The sequence below is a fragment of the Anguilla rostrata genome, chromosome 6, assembly GCF_018555375.3.
Source record: "Anguilla rostrata isolate EN2019 chromosome 6, ASM1855537v3, whole genome shotgun sequence".
Taxonomy (NCBI): Eukaryota; Metazoa; Chordata; class Actinopteri; order Anguilliformes; family Anguillidae; genus Anguilla; species Anguilla rostrata.
Window position 1 is genome coordinate 46,024,924 of NC_057938.1, and position 17,126 is coordinate 46,042,049.

Below are 17,126 nucleotides of genomic sequence, written 5' to 3' on the forward strand. Positions count from 1 at the left end.
ACGCACTTGTGGGCACAGAACTGTTCTTCTATGGTAATGGGTCTGAAGCTGAGTTGAAGCGTTATTTGTTTTCTTATTATTCATAATAGGCTTATACACACTTAAAACGAGAATTCATTTAATGGGTTATAGGCAGTCTTGGCAAGAAACAGTAGTTCTCAGTGAAGAAGCTAGCGGAGATAAGATTTCAATGCGGCAAGACACGCAAAACATTTTTAAATGTTAATCTAACAGACCTATAAGGCTTCTCGATAAACGAACAACAGTGAATAAACTGCAGTTTTTATGTTTTACTTCATACATTAAATGATGTGTAATTTAATTACTTATCAGTAGTTGGAAAGGGGTTCATTTTGGCCAGTTAAAGTCGTTTAGACCTTAACCCAAAATAAGTCAAGGTCAGTACTAAAAGGCCACTTTGAATTAACAAAAGGCATTTTTGTAGTCCAGAATTCCTTTTAAAAAGCTCAAGGCACGCTTTATGGTCACCCACCATCCAACACCTACAGTAGATCCAGGATGCAGTGCTGTTGATATATTTTTATGTAAATATGAACTAAATATTCTTGAGAACAAATATTTTTTCCATTTGGTACTTTCTCTGGGACATAAATCTTTGTACCATATAGCTACAACTACTTGAACAGTGTTACAGGTATTTTTAGCCAGCTAAAGATGTTCCCCACTCATAAAAATTTGGCATTGAAAATGGCACATAAATCATGAAATATGTTTATACATTAATGTTTAATGTCTATCCAATGCAAATTACCTAATTAACTATCATTCTTCATTCATTGTTCATAAGTTCATAAGTAAATTCAGTTCTTAATTTTAAAGGGTTCTCAAAATTTGCCTAGCCTACAGCAATACATATCAAGTCTTGCGTCTACAGCAATATATAATTGCATATACTGCTTTAAATCTTGTAAAATTAAGTGCTATGTTACATTATCGATTTTAGGATAGAAAAAAATACAACCAGAACCTTACATTGTGCTTTGCGTATTTTATTCATCACCCTCCTCTCCCTGCACCCACCCCCATAATACATTTAACACTAAATAACCAAATTTGGATATCATGTTAACATGATTACAGTTTTAAAAAAAAAATTTAAAAAAAAAAAAACAGTGCAGGAATATCAATGATCAAAAACCCAGAACTACATTCAAACCTCTCCAAAATTCCCCAGAGTTCAGAAATACACTTGATCAGATGTGTGCTGCAGCAAGTGAGCCCTTTGGGAGCCATGAGCCAGCTTCTAAAGCAGCGTTATCGAGTGCCTTCCCACACATTTTACAAACAGTCTTCCATTTATAGCATTAATCCTTTATGAGCTGCCAGCCATGTCAGGGAAGCATCCGAGGCATTGCTTCGTACTTTGGTTGGGCGGTGGTGGTGGTGGTGCTGTTTCTACGAAGGCACAGTTGCTGAAGACCGAGAACACACACAGGATAGAGGAGAGCATTTCATATAACGAATTCTAAGAAAACACTCCAAATTACGTCTCGGCTTTGAACATTAGCAATAAAATTGGTATGCTTTACATTTATTTCTTGTGGAGACAGAAAATGTACAGTAAGACTTGTTGAAGGCCAAGAGTGATCAACAACCTTAGAGGAACCAAGGCCTAAATTGAATAATGAAGTAGAACAGGGCCTGCCTTAAGGAGGTTCACCACTGAAACCCACACAATAGAGAACCACATTATTTACATCAAATTTATACAGCATAATTTATAAATACATTTATATGTATAAATTAGAAAGAAATACACAAACTAACACAATCCGCTATCTTGCTTAAACTAGTGTTTTCATTTTTTTTTTTTTTTAAATGCCAGTCCGAATAATTTTTCTTCTTATGTATTTGGTAAAAGAAATCAGATGATCTCAAAGGCACTGCAGCATTTCAAGAGTTAAAAATTTTCCATCCCTGCAATTCTGTCCAGACCAATTCTGCCAATTCCCCTTTCCAACTTCTCTCTGCACAACATCTAATCAGATATAAATTAAGACACATTTGCAACGAAATTAAGTTCCAGCTACAAAACAAGTTCCATAGTGTATGTTGAACGTTACTATTATCACCAGTTTACAATATTTCAAATAAATTAAGGCTTAATAGAGGTTCATTTCCGGGGGTGGGGGGGGGGACCTTTTTCCAAGTAAAGAGCACCCAAACATATTAAACAATTTCCTTTTTACATCTGTTCCAACCACACTGTCGAAGCATACAATATACATCCCGTAATAATAAATACACATTTCGTGTGGTCAGAGCCAGACCCAAACCCCTCTGCTTGAACGGACACCGGGATCCATCTCTATAACAAGGCCACACATGCCCCGCCACGTGCTGGACCTCAAAGAGCGGAAGACCCAACCATGTGCCACCCATGGCCTAAAAAAACGGTCTTCCCTGTCCTATAATAACCTGGAGATACACCCTGTCGTATCACGCATCAGCAGTGACACGAGAAAAAGTTGGTAGCACGCGCGGCGGGCCAAAGTGTCTACACGTACACCAGGTCGCGCCCCTGAGCCCCCCGTCCAGGCTCCTGCCCTCCCTGGCCCTCCCTCGGGCCCTCCAGGTCGGGGTCGTCCTCGTCGTAGCCCTCGTACTCGATGGGCTTGGGGGAGCTGTAGGGGTGGCCGTTGTCGTCGAAGAAGCGGCGGAAGGTGAACTCGTAGAAGGCGTGCTCGGGGTGCTTGCCGTTCTTGTACCAGCCGTTGAGCGTGTCGTTGTGGTTGCCCTCGCCGTCGTCGTCGCTGCTCCACAGCTTGTCGGGGTCGACGGGGTCGAAGTTGGAGGTGTCGGTGCAGTGGGCGATCTTGGGGATGTAAGGGGCGGGCTTCTGCTGCTGCCGCAGGTCGCTGGAGAAGTCGATGGCCTTGAAGAAGGGCTGCACCTTGATCTCGTCTGCCCCGTTCTTCCCCAGCCGGTCCTCCGGGCCCCGGCACAGTTTGACGATCAGGTCAGACGCCTCGGGGCTCAGCTTGGCCTGCGGAGGTATGTGCAGGCTGGTCTGCCATTTGGTCACCTAGGGACATTGCGAACAACAAAAACCAACAGTCAATACTCAGGCAGGAAGAGAAATGACACAGGTCTCGCCACCCAATCAGGAGTCAGGGAATCGGTACTGTAGCAACAATCAGAATTACCTTGATTTGTGTTTCCAGGGGCGTTGTTGCTAGGAAAGGGGGCTGTCCTACTAACATTTCATACAGAATGACTCCAACACTCCACCAATCACAGAGCTGGGTATAACCTAGGAGAAAGAGTAAGTTCAATACAAGCCCAAAAAAAAACCTCATATTTTTATTATCAGGGTTCCCACTGCTTCGAAGACATCATTTTCCAGTACATTTCAAGGACATTTTAAGCACAATGTCCTGGAAATGCCCTAAAAGGTTATGCAAAAAATGTTTTCCAGGCCAACTAATTGTTTTTCCAAGATATTTAGCCAATTTTCCATGGCTTTTCCATGACTGAAAAACTGCATCAAAACAGTTCAGGTTTTCCAGGGGGCATGGGAACCCTTACTATAACTCAAAGATGACGAATACACCGTGCAGACTCAGGTCCTGTCTGAGGAAGAGCAGGACGGCGCAGGCTTACCGGTGCGGAGCAGCACCTCGGGGGCGATGTAGTTTGGCGTGCCGACGAGCGAGTGGGCCAGGCAACGCTGGTGCTGCCGCGCCGCCCGTCGCTCCAGAGGCTTCAGCCGGTCTCCGCAGCGACAGTTGGGCGAGTCCTCCCACTCCTTGCTGAAGTCCATGCTGTCCTGCCGGATGTGGTCACCTGGGGGCCAAGGCGGAGCACTGGCTTTACAAGGCAGTGTAATGACTGTCACCATACACAAGCGTCCAATCATGCTGCACTTTAAATGATCCGACCAATCAACTGACATCCATGTCACCATGGCAACAAGGATTTAACAGCCCGAGGCACATAAAAAGCTTCTAGGCTGCTTTTATCAAAAATAAAAGCTAAAGAAAGTGGGTGGGTACAATTATAAATCAGTCTTTATGAAATAATGAGTTGCTGCATGATTGATGCATTTCTCCAGGCATTCATTTCAAGCTAGGCCTTTTGATCCATGTTTAACCATCATATTCCGATCATGTTTCAGAGAACTCCTCTAGTCTTTGATGTCTACTCCTCTAAGTATCGTCAGTGTATGTTCAATAAAGAGAAATCCTGCAATGGGTACAACTTGAAAAGGGGGGATCCCTAACATCAATATGTTTTTATGGAGTCAAATCAGACCAGAACAGCAGTGACCAAATAAACAGGAATGAGTTACATTCTTTGCTACATGTTTATGGCAGATTGACTGTGATGATAAGAAGGAGCCTTATGACCAATAAAAGCAGCAATACCTACATTCCTGCAAGCAGTCACTTGACCTTAGAACTCCATTAACCTCTTTGATGAATGAAGAAGAACAATATCTTCTTTTACTGCAATCATAGTTTCACTGCTCTATAGGGTAAGGTCTACATGCAAAGTAATCAAACAGCATTCCTCCTCAGCAACACTGTTCAGTTGTGTGCACCACTAGTGTATGAAAGAAAGACTTGAGACTGAAAGACTAATAACATGACCCTGATGAGGGGGAAACCCCCCACCACTCATAAGTCAGGGAAAGACCCATTATTAAAATCACTCCCGCAGAAAGAAACAGGCGCTCACCGCTCTGGTAGTACTTGGAGTCGTGGGTCCAGCGGAAGCCGGTGCAGAGGCCGAAGTCGGTGAGCTTGATGTGGCCGTCCCGGTCGATGAGGATGTTGTCGGGCTTGATGTCGCGGTGGATGAAGCCCATCTTGTGCACGCTCTCCACGGCGCACGTGAGCTCGGCGATGTAGAACTGGGCCAGCTCCTCGGGGAAGATGCCCAGGCGGATCAGGAGGCTCATCATGTCCCCGCCCGGGATGTAGTCCATGACGAAGTACAGGCTGTCCTTGTCCTGGAAGGAGTAGTAGAGGCGCACCACCCACTCGTTGTCGGCCTCCGCCAGGATGTCCCTCTCGGCCTTGACGTGGGCCACCTGGTTCCTCAGGAGCACGTCCTTCTTGCGCAGCGTCTTCATGGCGTAGAGCGCGTTGGTGTCAACCTTGCGCGCCAGGCAGACCTCGCCGAAGGCGCCCACGCCCAGCGTCTTGATCTTGACAAACATGGACTTGTCCATCTTGGCCCGCTTCAGCCGGATGTAGTTGGACTCCTTCTGGCACAGCATCATGCGCATCTGCTCCTGGGCCTCGCCCGAGAGGCCCACCTGCACAGGACACACACAGCGTGAGGCAGGCGGGGTCAGCCATCTTGGCAAGGCGAGCGGGGTCAGCCTGGGCCTCTGTGCCGCTCGACCTCCCCGAACCCTCCAGTACCACAAACCGCACCAAGCTCACACGGCACACGCCCCAGAGAACATGAAACCCGCGCCACAATTGAGAGTCAGCCATCTCAAACCGTGGAGGCGAGAAGGTTAGGTATAATGCCACTGATGGGCGGGGAGAAAAGTTTCAATTTTGCAAAAGGATGTTGTCAGACAACTATATGCACCATCTTCTTCCCTGATTTAAAAAGAAGTTAAGCGAACGACTGATCCTTTTCAGTTAACACCTCACATTCCTTCCTGCCCTATATGTTCTGCAACATCCATAACAACTATTCTTGGCAATATTCCAAATTGTGCCTTTCTGCAGGACTACTGCGAGCCAAATTCTAAACACTGAGTACTAAGAATGTTATTACTTAGAAGTATTTGCAAACAAAATATTTTAGATTCAATCGTGTATGGCAGAAAACATCCATGCAATATTCCAATGGACAGACATCTCATTAGTGAGCAATAGGCAATGGTTTAAAACATGCATTCATAAACATCGTCAGTGAAGTACAGTACAAACAGAGCGAGTATGACCATGCTGAAAAACATGAGAAGGCTTCATGCAGTTCATTTAAAATTAACTTTCCGTCAACAATGGCTTACTTGGTCACTGAACTGTGGAGACTACTCGGGTCACAGTGCTTCAGATACCTTTACCTTCTAAACCAGCTGTTAGTGAGAGTGAAGAAGAAGAGGGGAAAAAAAGCTCAGGACAGAAGAGGAAAACAAAGCTAGGACAGAGAGTTCCATACATTTTAAGAGTAGTTCTAAATAAAGAACTGAAACGATTAAGAAAAGATGAAGGACAGATTTGCTGAAAGATCGAAGGAGCGCTAAAAACTAACCAAATTTCACAGAAAATTCCTCAAATTTTCCAACTCATCATCAAATATAAAAGACTATCTGTGAACATGGAGAGGAGAGAAGGGAAGGTTATTTAACACGGTGAAGGCCTACACAGACCTCAGCAGTCAAGAGCAGAGCTGCCCAACCCAGTTCTTGGAGATCCAGCATCCTGTTGGTCTTCATTTCAACCTTAATATAGCACACCTGATCTATCAATCTATCTATTAGATCAGCTCAACAAGATCTCAAGCCATTTATTGAGGTTTGGTTTGTTAGGGTTGAAATGAAAACCTACAGGTTGGCAGACCTCCGGGAACACGGTTGGGCAGCCCTGGTCTAAACAGACGGTCCAAGATACACTTCCACCGCACGGGAGGGCGGGGACGGTGGCGCTCGCGGTTCTCTCACCCTCTGCATTTCACTCTCCAGCTGCTTTTTGCGGCGGATCCTCTGCTGGTGGTTCTTCAGGATGTTCTCCACGTGCTGCTCCATGAAGAACTTGAAGGCCTGCGGGGAGTAGAGCGGGACGCGTCGCTCCTCGTCCTTCTTGTTCCGCCGCACGGGCACCGGGGACGTGGTTATCTGCTTCTTCTCCCGGTCTGTTGCTGGTGCCGCCCCCGCCGCCCCGCCCTCAGGACCCTCCGACCGGTCGCCGGTGCCGCCTCCACTCCCCCCGCCTCCCCCGGCTTCCTCCTCCGCCGGCTCCTCCTTCCCGCCGCCATTCTTGGGGGTGGGATCGTAGGCCGGGGCGGGCTGCGGGAGGAGGCGTTTGGGGTAGGGGGGCGGGGGGCCCTGGTAGCCGGGCACTTCGGGCATGACGGCGATCTGCGGCATCGGGGCGGGTCCCTCCTGGTAGGGGCCCTGAGAGGGTGGCTGCTGCTGCTGTTGCTGTTGCTGTTGCTGCTGCTGCTGCTGCTGCATCCAGGGGGGGTGGGTGGGGGCCACGGCGGTGTGCAGCTCCGGCTTCTGCACCCTCATGCTCTTGACGGGCTGCAGGATGGGGGCCTGGGTGATGGCCGTCACCGTGGTGGCCGAGGGCTGGGAGCTGGCCGGGTGGCCCTGCCGGCCGCTCAGCTGGTGGCTGTTGAAGGAGTTGGAGCGGACGGGGATGTTGTGCGGCCACGAGGGCGGAGCCTCGGGGGAGGGCTGGGGCCAGGACGGGGGCAGGCCGGGGACACTCAGGTTGTACAGGTCCAGGTTGTGGCTGCTGCGGTTGGGCACCAGCATGGACTGGGGGAGGTTCCCGCCACTGACGTAGGAGGGGGAAGACGCGGGGCCACCCGCCTGCATCTGCAGGGCCGTGGGGCTCTGCCGGCTGCCCTGGTTCATGGGGTAAGGGGGCGGGGGCTGGCGCCCACCTCCGCCGCTCAGGGCCACGTTCTGGTGCCCCATGTAGTCCGGCTGCCCCGAGCCGCCCTGGGGCCAGCTGGGGGAAAAGCTGAACTTGTTGCCCCCGGAGCTGGGCATGATAATAGGCTGGCGACCCACCAGAACCGGACTGATGCCCCTCTGGTTCTGGGAGGAGGGGGCGGAGTATCCCTCGGACCAGGATCCCGGTGGGACAGGAGAGGTGCGGGGCACCAGGAAGTCCATGTTGCCGGAGAAGCGCTTGGTGGAGGGGTTGGTCTCCCATGACGGCGGGGGTGGGGTCGTGCCTCTGTTTGGGGGAGGCGTGACGCTGCGCACCTGGGGGGGCAGGGGAGGGTTCACCCTCTGACCGTTTCCGGGGTGACCCTGAGCGAAGGCTGGGGGTGCCCGTCCTGCCATGTCCCCCTGGGAACCTTGGCTGTCGGGGTGGTACATCATTCCATCCACCACAAGGGGCCCGTGCCTCTGGGAAACCAAGGACTCCTTGGAGCCCTTCAGGCTCGGCTTCCTCAGCACAGGCTGCTGGATGTGGGCTGTACCTGGTCCACAGGGAACATACAGTAATCACACCATAACACAGAACTGATTAATCATTTTGAGAACGGCTATACTAAAGCATAAAAAGAAAGTTTGTTAAGGACGAGGTGCTCATCAAATACTGAATACTGTGTATTCAGAAATGCACAAATTTTTCCATAGTGTTCCCGCAGTTGACAAATGATATTCGTAAGTTATTTGGAAAATCAGAAAAGCAGAAAGTGAGGATTAAGAAGTAATTAGCTGCACATAAAAAAACACTTTTTACTCCAACACACTGACAGATGTGTTTTAATGGATAACCGCCTCTCTTTGCATACCCCTAACAAGACATAACACAAATCTATGCGTGTGAGGTCTAATCATGCAAAATCTCACCCGTTAAAATATATGTTAGACACAGGAGCTGGGCAAGTGTATGACTGCTAAACAGAAAACAAAAAACGGGTTCAGAAGGCATAGGCCCTCGACATTGTGCAACAGCAGGTTTCCGCGGAAACCCGGAGCGAACGGCCGCAGGGCCGAGCCGGGAGTCCCGAGGGACGGACACCTACAGGGTGCTTTCATTCCCGCGTTGACGGGCCGGGCGGCCGCGGCCACCATCTGCTCCCTCCACGGGTCCTGGTAGCTCATCTTACTGATGTACTCGATGGCCGCCTCCACGCTGCAGCTGTTGGTCTGCTTCAGGGCGCGGATCACCATCTCCTGCGTGGACGGCGTTCGTAAAAAACAAAAAAAAACAAATGCAAGGAGTGAAGGGGAAGGGATCGCGTTACCTCCGACACTGCAACGTCATCAACGTTCCTTTCAAAAACCCATTACGACCGCCTGTTCTGAAAAGACTTGCATCAAGATGTCACAAAAGAAGGCAGGGGTTCTCACTAAACTTACACTGCCATACGATTTAAAAAAATTTGATAAAATACTTTCTAAAAAAAGAAAAAAAAAGTTTTTAGGTGTGTTGCTGCTTTAATTATATATGAAAGGATTAAAATGAAGTACAGGAAATTACCTCATGACTGTTGTCATAAATACCTTTACTATGCGACAATGACATCCTGAGCACGATAACAATGCCAAATCTAGCCATTCCACATACCAGCGTTTGCATACTTCAAACCAATCTTACAAAACAAGGCACACACTACAGAACCTCCTACAACATTTGCCACCATCTCTCAAGAGTCAATAACTGTATTAAATCCAGGTGAAACTAACAATCAAAATTATTAATAACCAACAAGTCCAGAGGTTTTTATTCATTTTGAAGTTGCAATGCCAGCAAATTTTGACTCTGAAGCAACAATAACTATTGATCTAGTTGCATGTCCTTCTTAATCAGACAAGTTTCCATGGGAGATTTCCATCTAGAGCTACTGTCAAAGCCGTTTAATGTTTTACTACTTCATCTGCTTGAAACAGTACGACCTTTTGACAGATGGAAATCCTGAACAACTATTCTGATCCTTGTTCTCTATTTGTATTTGAAAATGAATGAAGCCTGGAGGACAATTCTAAAGGAACACAACAATTTAGGGATACACCAGGAATACAAAATGGGAAATTAAATTTTATCAATAGTAAATAAATTCCAAAAGGAAGAGAGTAGAAGCAGAGGCGGGTGCGTAGGGGTACAGTTCCTTACCTCCTCAAAGCCTGCGTTCTGCAGCTCCAGCAGCATCTGCTTGTTGACCTCCATGCCGCGGGCGGACGAGCTGGGCTCGTTGGCGAAGGGCATCAGGGACTTGCGGATCTCCTGCAGGGCCTTGTGGTAGGGGTGCTTGGGGTTGCTGGTCCGGCCCTGCTGCCTGACGTCCTCGGCCGGCGCCTTCCCGGCCCCAGGGCCCGGGTCCATCTTGGCAGGGTCCGCGGGCCGGGAGAGGTTCCGCAGGCTCTCCCGGATCTCCTGCAGCATCTGCTGACTGCTGCCACTGTAGTTGCTGGCGGGAAAGGTCTTGGGTCGCATCTGTCGGTATCCTTCGGGTTTCTCCCCTCTCTTCATGTAAGAACATGTATGTGGACAGGCAGGGGAGAAAGGGGGGGCAGCAGCAGGTTTGTCTCCAGCGGCAGGTTTGTCTCCAGAGATAGGGTGTCAAACTGTCCAATTCGTGTAGCCCGGTTCCTTCTCACATCTGCGTACTCCACTCTGGTCAGTACATCTGAGGGAAGAGAATACAAAATATAATGAATAAGAGGGTGAATTAAAAAAAAAAAAATAATAATAAGCTCTATTCAACATTTCGTTGACTACCTATGCTACCCCAGGTTCAACGATATATTCCATTCTTGTCAAAAACACACCTAATCTTTCATTAAATGTACCCAAAGCCTCGGTCAAGAAGGCTATGATCTGTACATGGTTACATTCAGATTTTTTCACTCAAAACCTTTTAAGTTTCGAATGCAAAGTCCTTGACGACAAGTAGACAAGATTCCGTTTAAACGCCCATTTACGACATCTACAATTAGATGAGCATGTAGACACCGACAGTAACCGTAGTACTCAATTTGTCAGTCAATTTTCAAATCTTATTTTAATAGCTAGCCATCTGAACAAATTGTAAAGTAACGTCAGGTAAGGTTAGTTATCCTTTCTCGCACTGCTTTTCAGAATCACTTAAACCTAACGCTATACACGTTCAGATGACACACTGCAGAATGCAAAACAACTAGTTACGTTAGATAACAACCTAACTTACCATAATACAAGGAAAAAGTTTGTGACAACCTAACATCTACATTAACCTAACTAATATGAAATTTAATAATTAACCGAGTTTTTAAGTCGATTTTAAGCAGCCAGTATTTCACGCAAGCACTACCTAGCTGGCTAACAACAACAACACTATCTTATTTGTTTAACCTTGTCTAGCGAGGGAAGTTACCAGACTAGAAAACAAGGAACAGTTTGCTCAAAATCATTACGGGACTTGTTATACGTAACAAACAAAAAACCCACCAAAACAAGATAAACGCCCCCACCGATTCGCGGGGCTATCCCTAAACTATGTAGTCTGCTAACAAACGAGGCTTCTCCATCTTGTCCAAGGCCCGTCCTGCCTGATAACGCTGTAGGCTATTGCTAGCTATATGGCCTAGTTTAGCTAGGTGCGGTCATAAAGTTCCAGACGCTAGCCAGCTAGCTAACGTTAGCCCGCTCGCCGGCTAAGGCTAGCCAGCCAATTGGGTTGTCAACATCACTAACGTTAGTTCCCAAATGTTTTTAGATCTGAAAGGAAGAGTCCCTTGGAAATTGAATTTTCTTAGTTTTACAGTTCCAGATCCGGATCGTAATGCCAGGTATGACTAAAGTTTTCAATCGAGACGACGAGGGGCCTGCGATATTCAGTAAGCTTGCTAATGTTAGCTGGCTTCAGCCAGCTACGGACACTTCACAAAGCACTTACCCACAGTCTCTGGATTCTATTTCATTGCTAGACTCCAAGCCACTGAAACGAGCTGTAAATCGCGTAGATTAATTTCTTCAGTATCGTGTTAATTTCTTAACAGATCATTTGCGTTCACACTTTCATTCTTTCCCGTGCAGCTTGGAAATTGAAGTCTGTCAGACAGGTTGCCCGGATGTATGGATCTTTTCCCCCATTTCCCAGCAACCCCCGCAAGATAGAAACAGGACGAGTTACTTTTCTTGTTGTTCACATGGTTTGGGTCGGAGCTGCTTTGTAGGTAGAATACTTAAAGATACGAAGACTCAAATGTGTCTTGATTATACTGAAGGCAGTCCATATTTTTTTCTAATATTTTTCTACGATCTCTTCAAAACGAAAATACTTTAAATGTAAATGACAAAACTATAACAAAGTATACATTTGTCCCGGGTTTACACTTTCTAGCAATAAAGAAAAAGAATGTAGGCTAATAGTATCAATACCCTTGAAAACCAAGCACCATCTGGATATGGCTTACATCAATTTGCTGTATTATAACCATGCATACATTACATTACATTACAGGCATTTAGCAGACGCTCTTATCCAGAGCGACTTACACAACTATTTTACATAGCATTTATACATTGTATCCATTTATACAGCTGGATATATACTGAAGCAATGCAGGTTAAGTACCTTGCTCAAGGGTACAACGGCAGTGTCCTTACCCGGGAATCGAACCTGCGACCTTTCGGTTACAAGTCTAGTTCCTTACCCACTGTGCTACACTCCGTCCGTACGATTTGTACGGTACGATTTGTAACAACTTGTCTCCTTTAATTTACAAGCACAAGTGGTGTAATAAACGGGTTTAGGATAAGATATTAAGAATTCATGAGAATTGTATTGTACCATTTGTCAATGGAAATAGTATATCTGTCAAATAAAATAAAAATCTAATCAAATATTTAATATGAAATATCAAATTTCATATTAAAAATACAAAAATACTTATATTAATTATATGAAAACCCACTGTGTATTATTTTAGAAACATAAATGGTGCTGCATCATCACATGCAAAAACAAAAATCAAATTTAAAACAAGTGCCATTTACACTTTGTGATTAGATAGTCTTTGGGACTTTAAGGGTGAACATATTAAAATATTTATTTCTCTAGTAAGGAGATGAATGAAACATAAATCATCAAACATGACTGTGAATGTAGCTTTTCAGGATTTTTGTTTTTCCATCTGCTTTGAAAACATAACAATACTGAAGTCTTTACATTGTATATCAAAATTATTCCAAACATTGCAACATAATGACAAACATTTTTTATGGGTCTTTGACCATGTCCATCAGATGAATACTGAATGAACAACCAAAAAAAGGAAAAAAAAGAAACTTATGCACAAGTTATGAAAACAGTCATATAAACTGCTCAGGAAATAAGCTGAATTAAAGTCCATTGCACCAAGAAGCACTCTTCATTCTACAGTGGAACCTGTCTGTTGATGTATATGGCCTCTCCGTCAGTTCCACAGACAAGACACTGGTCCAGCACATCCAGACTGTTCACGGACAGGGTCTGGCTTGGCAACATGTGTGTAGTCTCCAGATGGCCCTTACTGGAGTCTCCACTCAACCAACCACTGGTCAGGGACAGGTTCCCATCGCCTGGAGCAACTGCACTGCGAGACATGACGCTGGTGTTTCGACCACCTTTGGAAAGGAAATATTACAGTCATGGATTAGATGAAAGGTTCCCATTCAGGCAATAAAAAAACAAAGCTATAGGATTTAATGTCCTGGTATTTACTTCTCATAGAAGCTCAAATTATCTTGCAAACTGCACCTTCTAGCTCTCCAAATGCTCACACATAAAAGGTTATTGCTTGAGAATTATCCAACCTTTATTAGGCTTGGTGCTTACAGACTGTAAAACAAATGATATCTAATTCCAGACTACTGTGATTCATCCTTGACCTATACATGTCATTTATATGCCCACTTTGCTGTAGACACACAACCACAGGCAAATACCAAGCCAAACCTTGCGGTACCTTCTCAATATCTCCAGTATTTATAATTTCAGCCAGCTTACCTTGTAAGAAGGATGGCACCGAGGAACTAGTGGAACTTTCCCAATGCAACAAGGAGCCGTCCTCTGAGCACGTGAACAAATGGTCTGTGTTCGATGGATGGAAGTGGACTTCCCACACTAGGGGACAAAAAACACAGAAAACAACACTGTAAACAGTGCCAGCATGAACATTCTTTGTCTAAAAATTTCACAGAGCTAGACCAAGCAACAAAAAAACAGAGTCAGATTGGCAGTATGTGGGTTATCACATTATTAAAACGACTGGTGATGACTGTAAATGTGCCCTCACTTTCAGCAGAATGTGCCTCCATCATGGACAAGGGCATAGTTCCCTGTCTCACATCCCACAGGCAGAGCATTCCGTCCTGCCCCCCCGTTGCCACAATGTGCTGCTGGTTGGGATGTCGGTCCACACAGTGTAGAGGAACTCTATTCCCAGTCCTGTTACATAGAAAAAAAGACATGTACTAAATCTAAAGCATCAGGTCAGAAAATATTTATGACATACAAGTGTATCATTAAAAATGTCATCATGCCACTGGTTCCCAAATGAACAATAGTGTGTATCTAAAGAATAGGTGAGCTCACAGGGAAAGGATATGTGAGGGTTCATTGCCCTGTTGCCTGAGGTCCCACAGTTTCAGCTGACCAAAGGAATTGACAGTGAGGACCTCTGTTGTTCTCAGGAAAGTCACAGCATGGATTGTACTGCTGTCGGCATTCTCTGGAATTCGAATCCAAGGAAAACACAATCATCCAAACAGCAATAAAAAGTAATAAAAAACATAATTTGCAATAGAAATATTGGTAGGTATTAAATCAGAATGAGGATGAGAATCTGAACTGCCTTTTCATTCTCTCATATTATGGCTGCTTTGTTGCATCCTAAAATGAAATCAGCTAACACTGGTTGGCTATAAGAATTAGCTGCAGAATTCTAACTTGACAAGGCACCCAGCTTCTGTGGATGCTTGTTACTGCAAGTGAGAGTCATTTGCAAAAGTTCACTTTCAAGTTTCTAATAGATGAAGGGACCACACTTCAAGCTCCAGCTGACAATCCATTTTTAAAAAACAGCCAGGTATATGAACATTAATACTTCAGTAAAAAGTCCTAGATGTTCTTTAAAATAACAGGAAATTAAGTCTTGATGTGAATCACTGACACCACATTTCTGGAATTACAACATTCTGAAAATGTTTGTCCTAGCTGAGGTATAGTAAGCCTGACATGTACGTCTGCCACCCACCGATAGTACGCAGGATTCCTTTGTGGTCCGCCCGGAAGAGATTGACCCTCCCATCTTCCCCAACCGTCACAATTTCAGGGCTGTGGCATACCAACCCTGTGCATGGAGCATCGTCACAAGGGTAGTGGTGAGCCCTATCCCACTGATGTGCCATAGACATGGTCTGAAATGACACAGGTGAATAGTTTTTCCCATTAGTTGCAAAACATTCCTTCCAAGAGATCTTAAATGACTGAAATTTGCATTTTGAAGATATATTGGCTCAAATTTACAGCCACCGCTCAACAGAACAAGGTCTCTCCCATATAAAACTGAAGATGCAGCAACCGGAACAAAAATAATGATGCAGCACCTGGCTATTTTGATGGTGACGAAAGATAGTCACTGCTCCAGTTGAGGAGGCTGTAACGATTCTCTCTTGGTCCAGAAACTGAAAGGGAAAGATTGTTATCTTTTAAAATTGCTTTAATAAATGATTAAGTGAATACCAACAACAGTAGGCTATCGCACATAATCATGGACCAGCTCGCTAAGTGAAACAAATAAACATTGCAACTCGTTGCATTACATTCGGTTTAGGATATTCAATGACATGGCAAGAAAGAAATTATTTCAACTACTTCTCTACATCCAGCGACGCAGTAGCAAAGCAGCCTATGTTATAAAACTTGCTATGACAATTGAAACCTTTTTTGCCAACTAACAGATTTGAGAATCAAGGCAAAACTGTCAGGAGTGCATATACACAAAATGCTTACTTGAAGGTCCAGTACATCTCCGTTATGCTTATAGTCGCAAAGTAACTGAGGATCTCCTTCAAACTCATCGTCCATGCTAGAGACTCCATGCTCTCCAATAGACCAGATTGAAACTTTGTTATCCTGAAATAAAAAGAATGTAACGTTAGTCTAGCTCATACCAAACAAACTCGTACCATAGTTTATAGTCATGTCATAAGCACGTATTCATACAAAGTGGTAATCCACTGGCTTTACCGAGATTGCAAATAAGTTAGCTATAAAGTTGGTACAAATATGAACTAAAACAACTCGCCAGCTAACCTAGCTAACGTTAGCAAGTGCAGATGCGGGCGTTGAAATCCACTTGAATTAGGAACAAATGCTACGAGCAGCTATGCAATTATTGTCAACAAAAAACAGCACTACGATTAAGACCAGACTTTAAAATATATTATAAACCCTGTTATAACCCGCTGTTTTCACTTTTTGAACTTGGCTTGACGCTGCGAACTGTTACCTCGTTGTCCCATGACCCTGTAGCGAATATGTCGGGCAGATGTAGGGATGCAGAAGAGACCGGTCTCCATCTTGTTTTGCTGATTTTTTGAGAGACATATTTGGCGTTAATACAATCCATGTATTTTCAATTCAGGTCTGAATTTCGCTACCTTGCAGTAAATTCACGTCCACAGACAAACAAAAACGTGGAAAATAACAACTCCGATTTCTATTTCCCTGAAACCCGCCGGCTCCACCTCTTCCTTGAATACTGAAGATGCGATTGGTCAACCATATACGGTGGCCTGGCACAGACAAACGCCCGTTATTTACAAAGCCATAAATTACGACCAAAGAAAATGGAATCATCTTGATTTTAGTAGGATGTCCCCGTGACGTATTGCATTTCAAATGTCTTTACATACAGCTCTAAAAATAAAATAAACAAATTAATTAAAGGATCACACATTGCACCTGGACAACAGGCCATTGCAGTGCATGTCCCTCAAATGTGTGAACCATTGCATATTCGTTTGGAATGTGTATGCGGCTAATGTGTTTTCAGACAAAACAATAAGCTGCCTGGCCCTGCAATATTCAAATTCAAGAACAGCATTTAAAGTAATACAATCAAACATACAATCCATGCGTATTTCAAATTAAATTCTAGTTGTCATAGGATAAATAGCCATGGAAGGAGAAGGAGCGAAGAGATTCGCTTCAATTTTGCAATTTAGCAGACATCGTATTACTGACAGGCTTTAAATACTGTAGGTTATTCATAAGAGCAGTCAGAAGCTATTGTAAAAGTGTTGGTTTGAAGAAATATTCCAATATCATAATTTTCATTTAGAGCAACTTTATGTTCCACAAAACATTCGTGGTGTGAAACAGCATGAGAATCACGGGGGGGATTTTTCACTTATTTTGCACAGGTTATTAAATAAAAATAATAACCGTGCGCCTGTGTTCCAATTTGCGCATGCATCACG

The 17,126-nt window shown here is 44.8% G+C and overlaps 2 protein-coding genes across 3 annotated transcripts; both read right to left on the reverse strand.

Annotated features, from left to right (window-relative positions):
• Window positions 1-994: 994 nt before the first annotated feature.
• Window positions 995-12,095, reverse strand: lats1 (large tumor suppressor kinase 1). 2 transcript variants are annotated; one of them, XM_064340020.1, is made up of 8 exons: window positions 11,554-12,095; window positions 9,792-10,305; window positions 8,701-8,851; window positions 6,650-8,148; window positions 4,702-5,284; window positions 3,625-3,807; window positions 3,168-3,274; window positions 995-3,046 (listed from the first exon to the last, which is right to left on the reverse strand). In XM_064340020.1, the coding sequence occupies exons 2-8, from the start codon at window positions 10,146-10,148 to the stop codon at window positions 2,519-2,521; spliced, it is 3,408 nt and encodes a 1,135-aa protein (XP_064196090.1). In that variant the 5' UTR covers window positions 10,149-10,305; window positions 11,554-12,095; the 3' UTR covers window positions 995-2,518. The 2 variants fall into 2 exon arrangements, with proteins under 2 accessions (XP_064196090.1, XP_064196091.1); XM_064340021.1 differs by lacking the exon at window positions 11,554-12,095 and adding an exon at window positions 11,106-11,520.
• A 596-nt stretch (window positions 12,096-12,691) lies between these two features.
• On the reverse strand, window positions 12,692-16,407 carry nup43 (nucleoporin 43). The gene is made up of 8 exons (XM_064340022.1): window positions 16,154-16,407; window positions 15,655-15,777; window positions 15,249-15,326; window positions 14,897-15,059; window positions 14,236-14,371; window positions 13,937-14,088; window positions 13,648-13,764; window positions 12,692-13,265 (listed from the first exon to the last, which is right to left on the reverse strand). The coding sequence occupies exons 1-8, from the start codon at window positions 16,271-16,273 to the stop codon at window positions 13,036-13,038; spliced, it is 1,119 nt and encodes a 372-aa protein (XP_064196092.1). The 5' UTR covers window positions 16,274-16,407; the 3' UTR covers window positions 12,692-13,035.
• Between the last annotated feature and the right edge of the window lie 719 nt (window positions 16,408-17,126).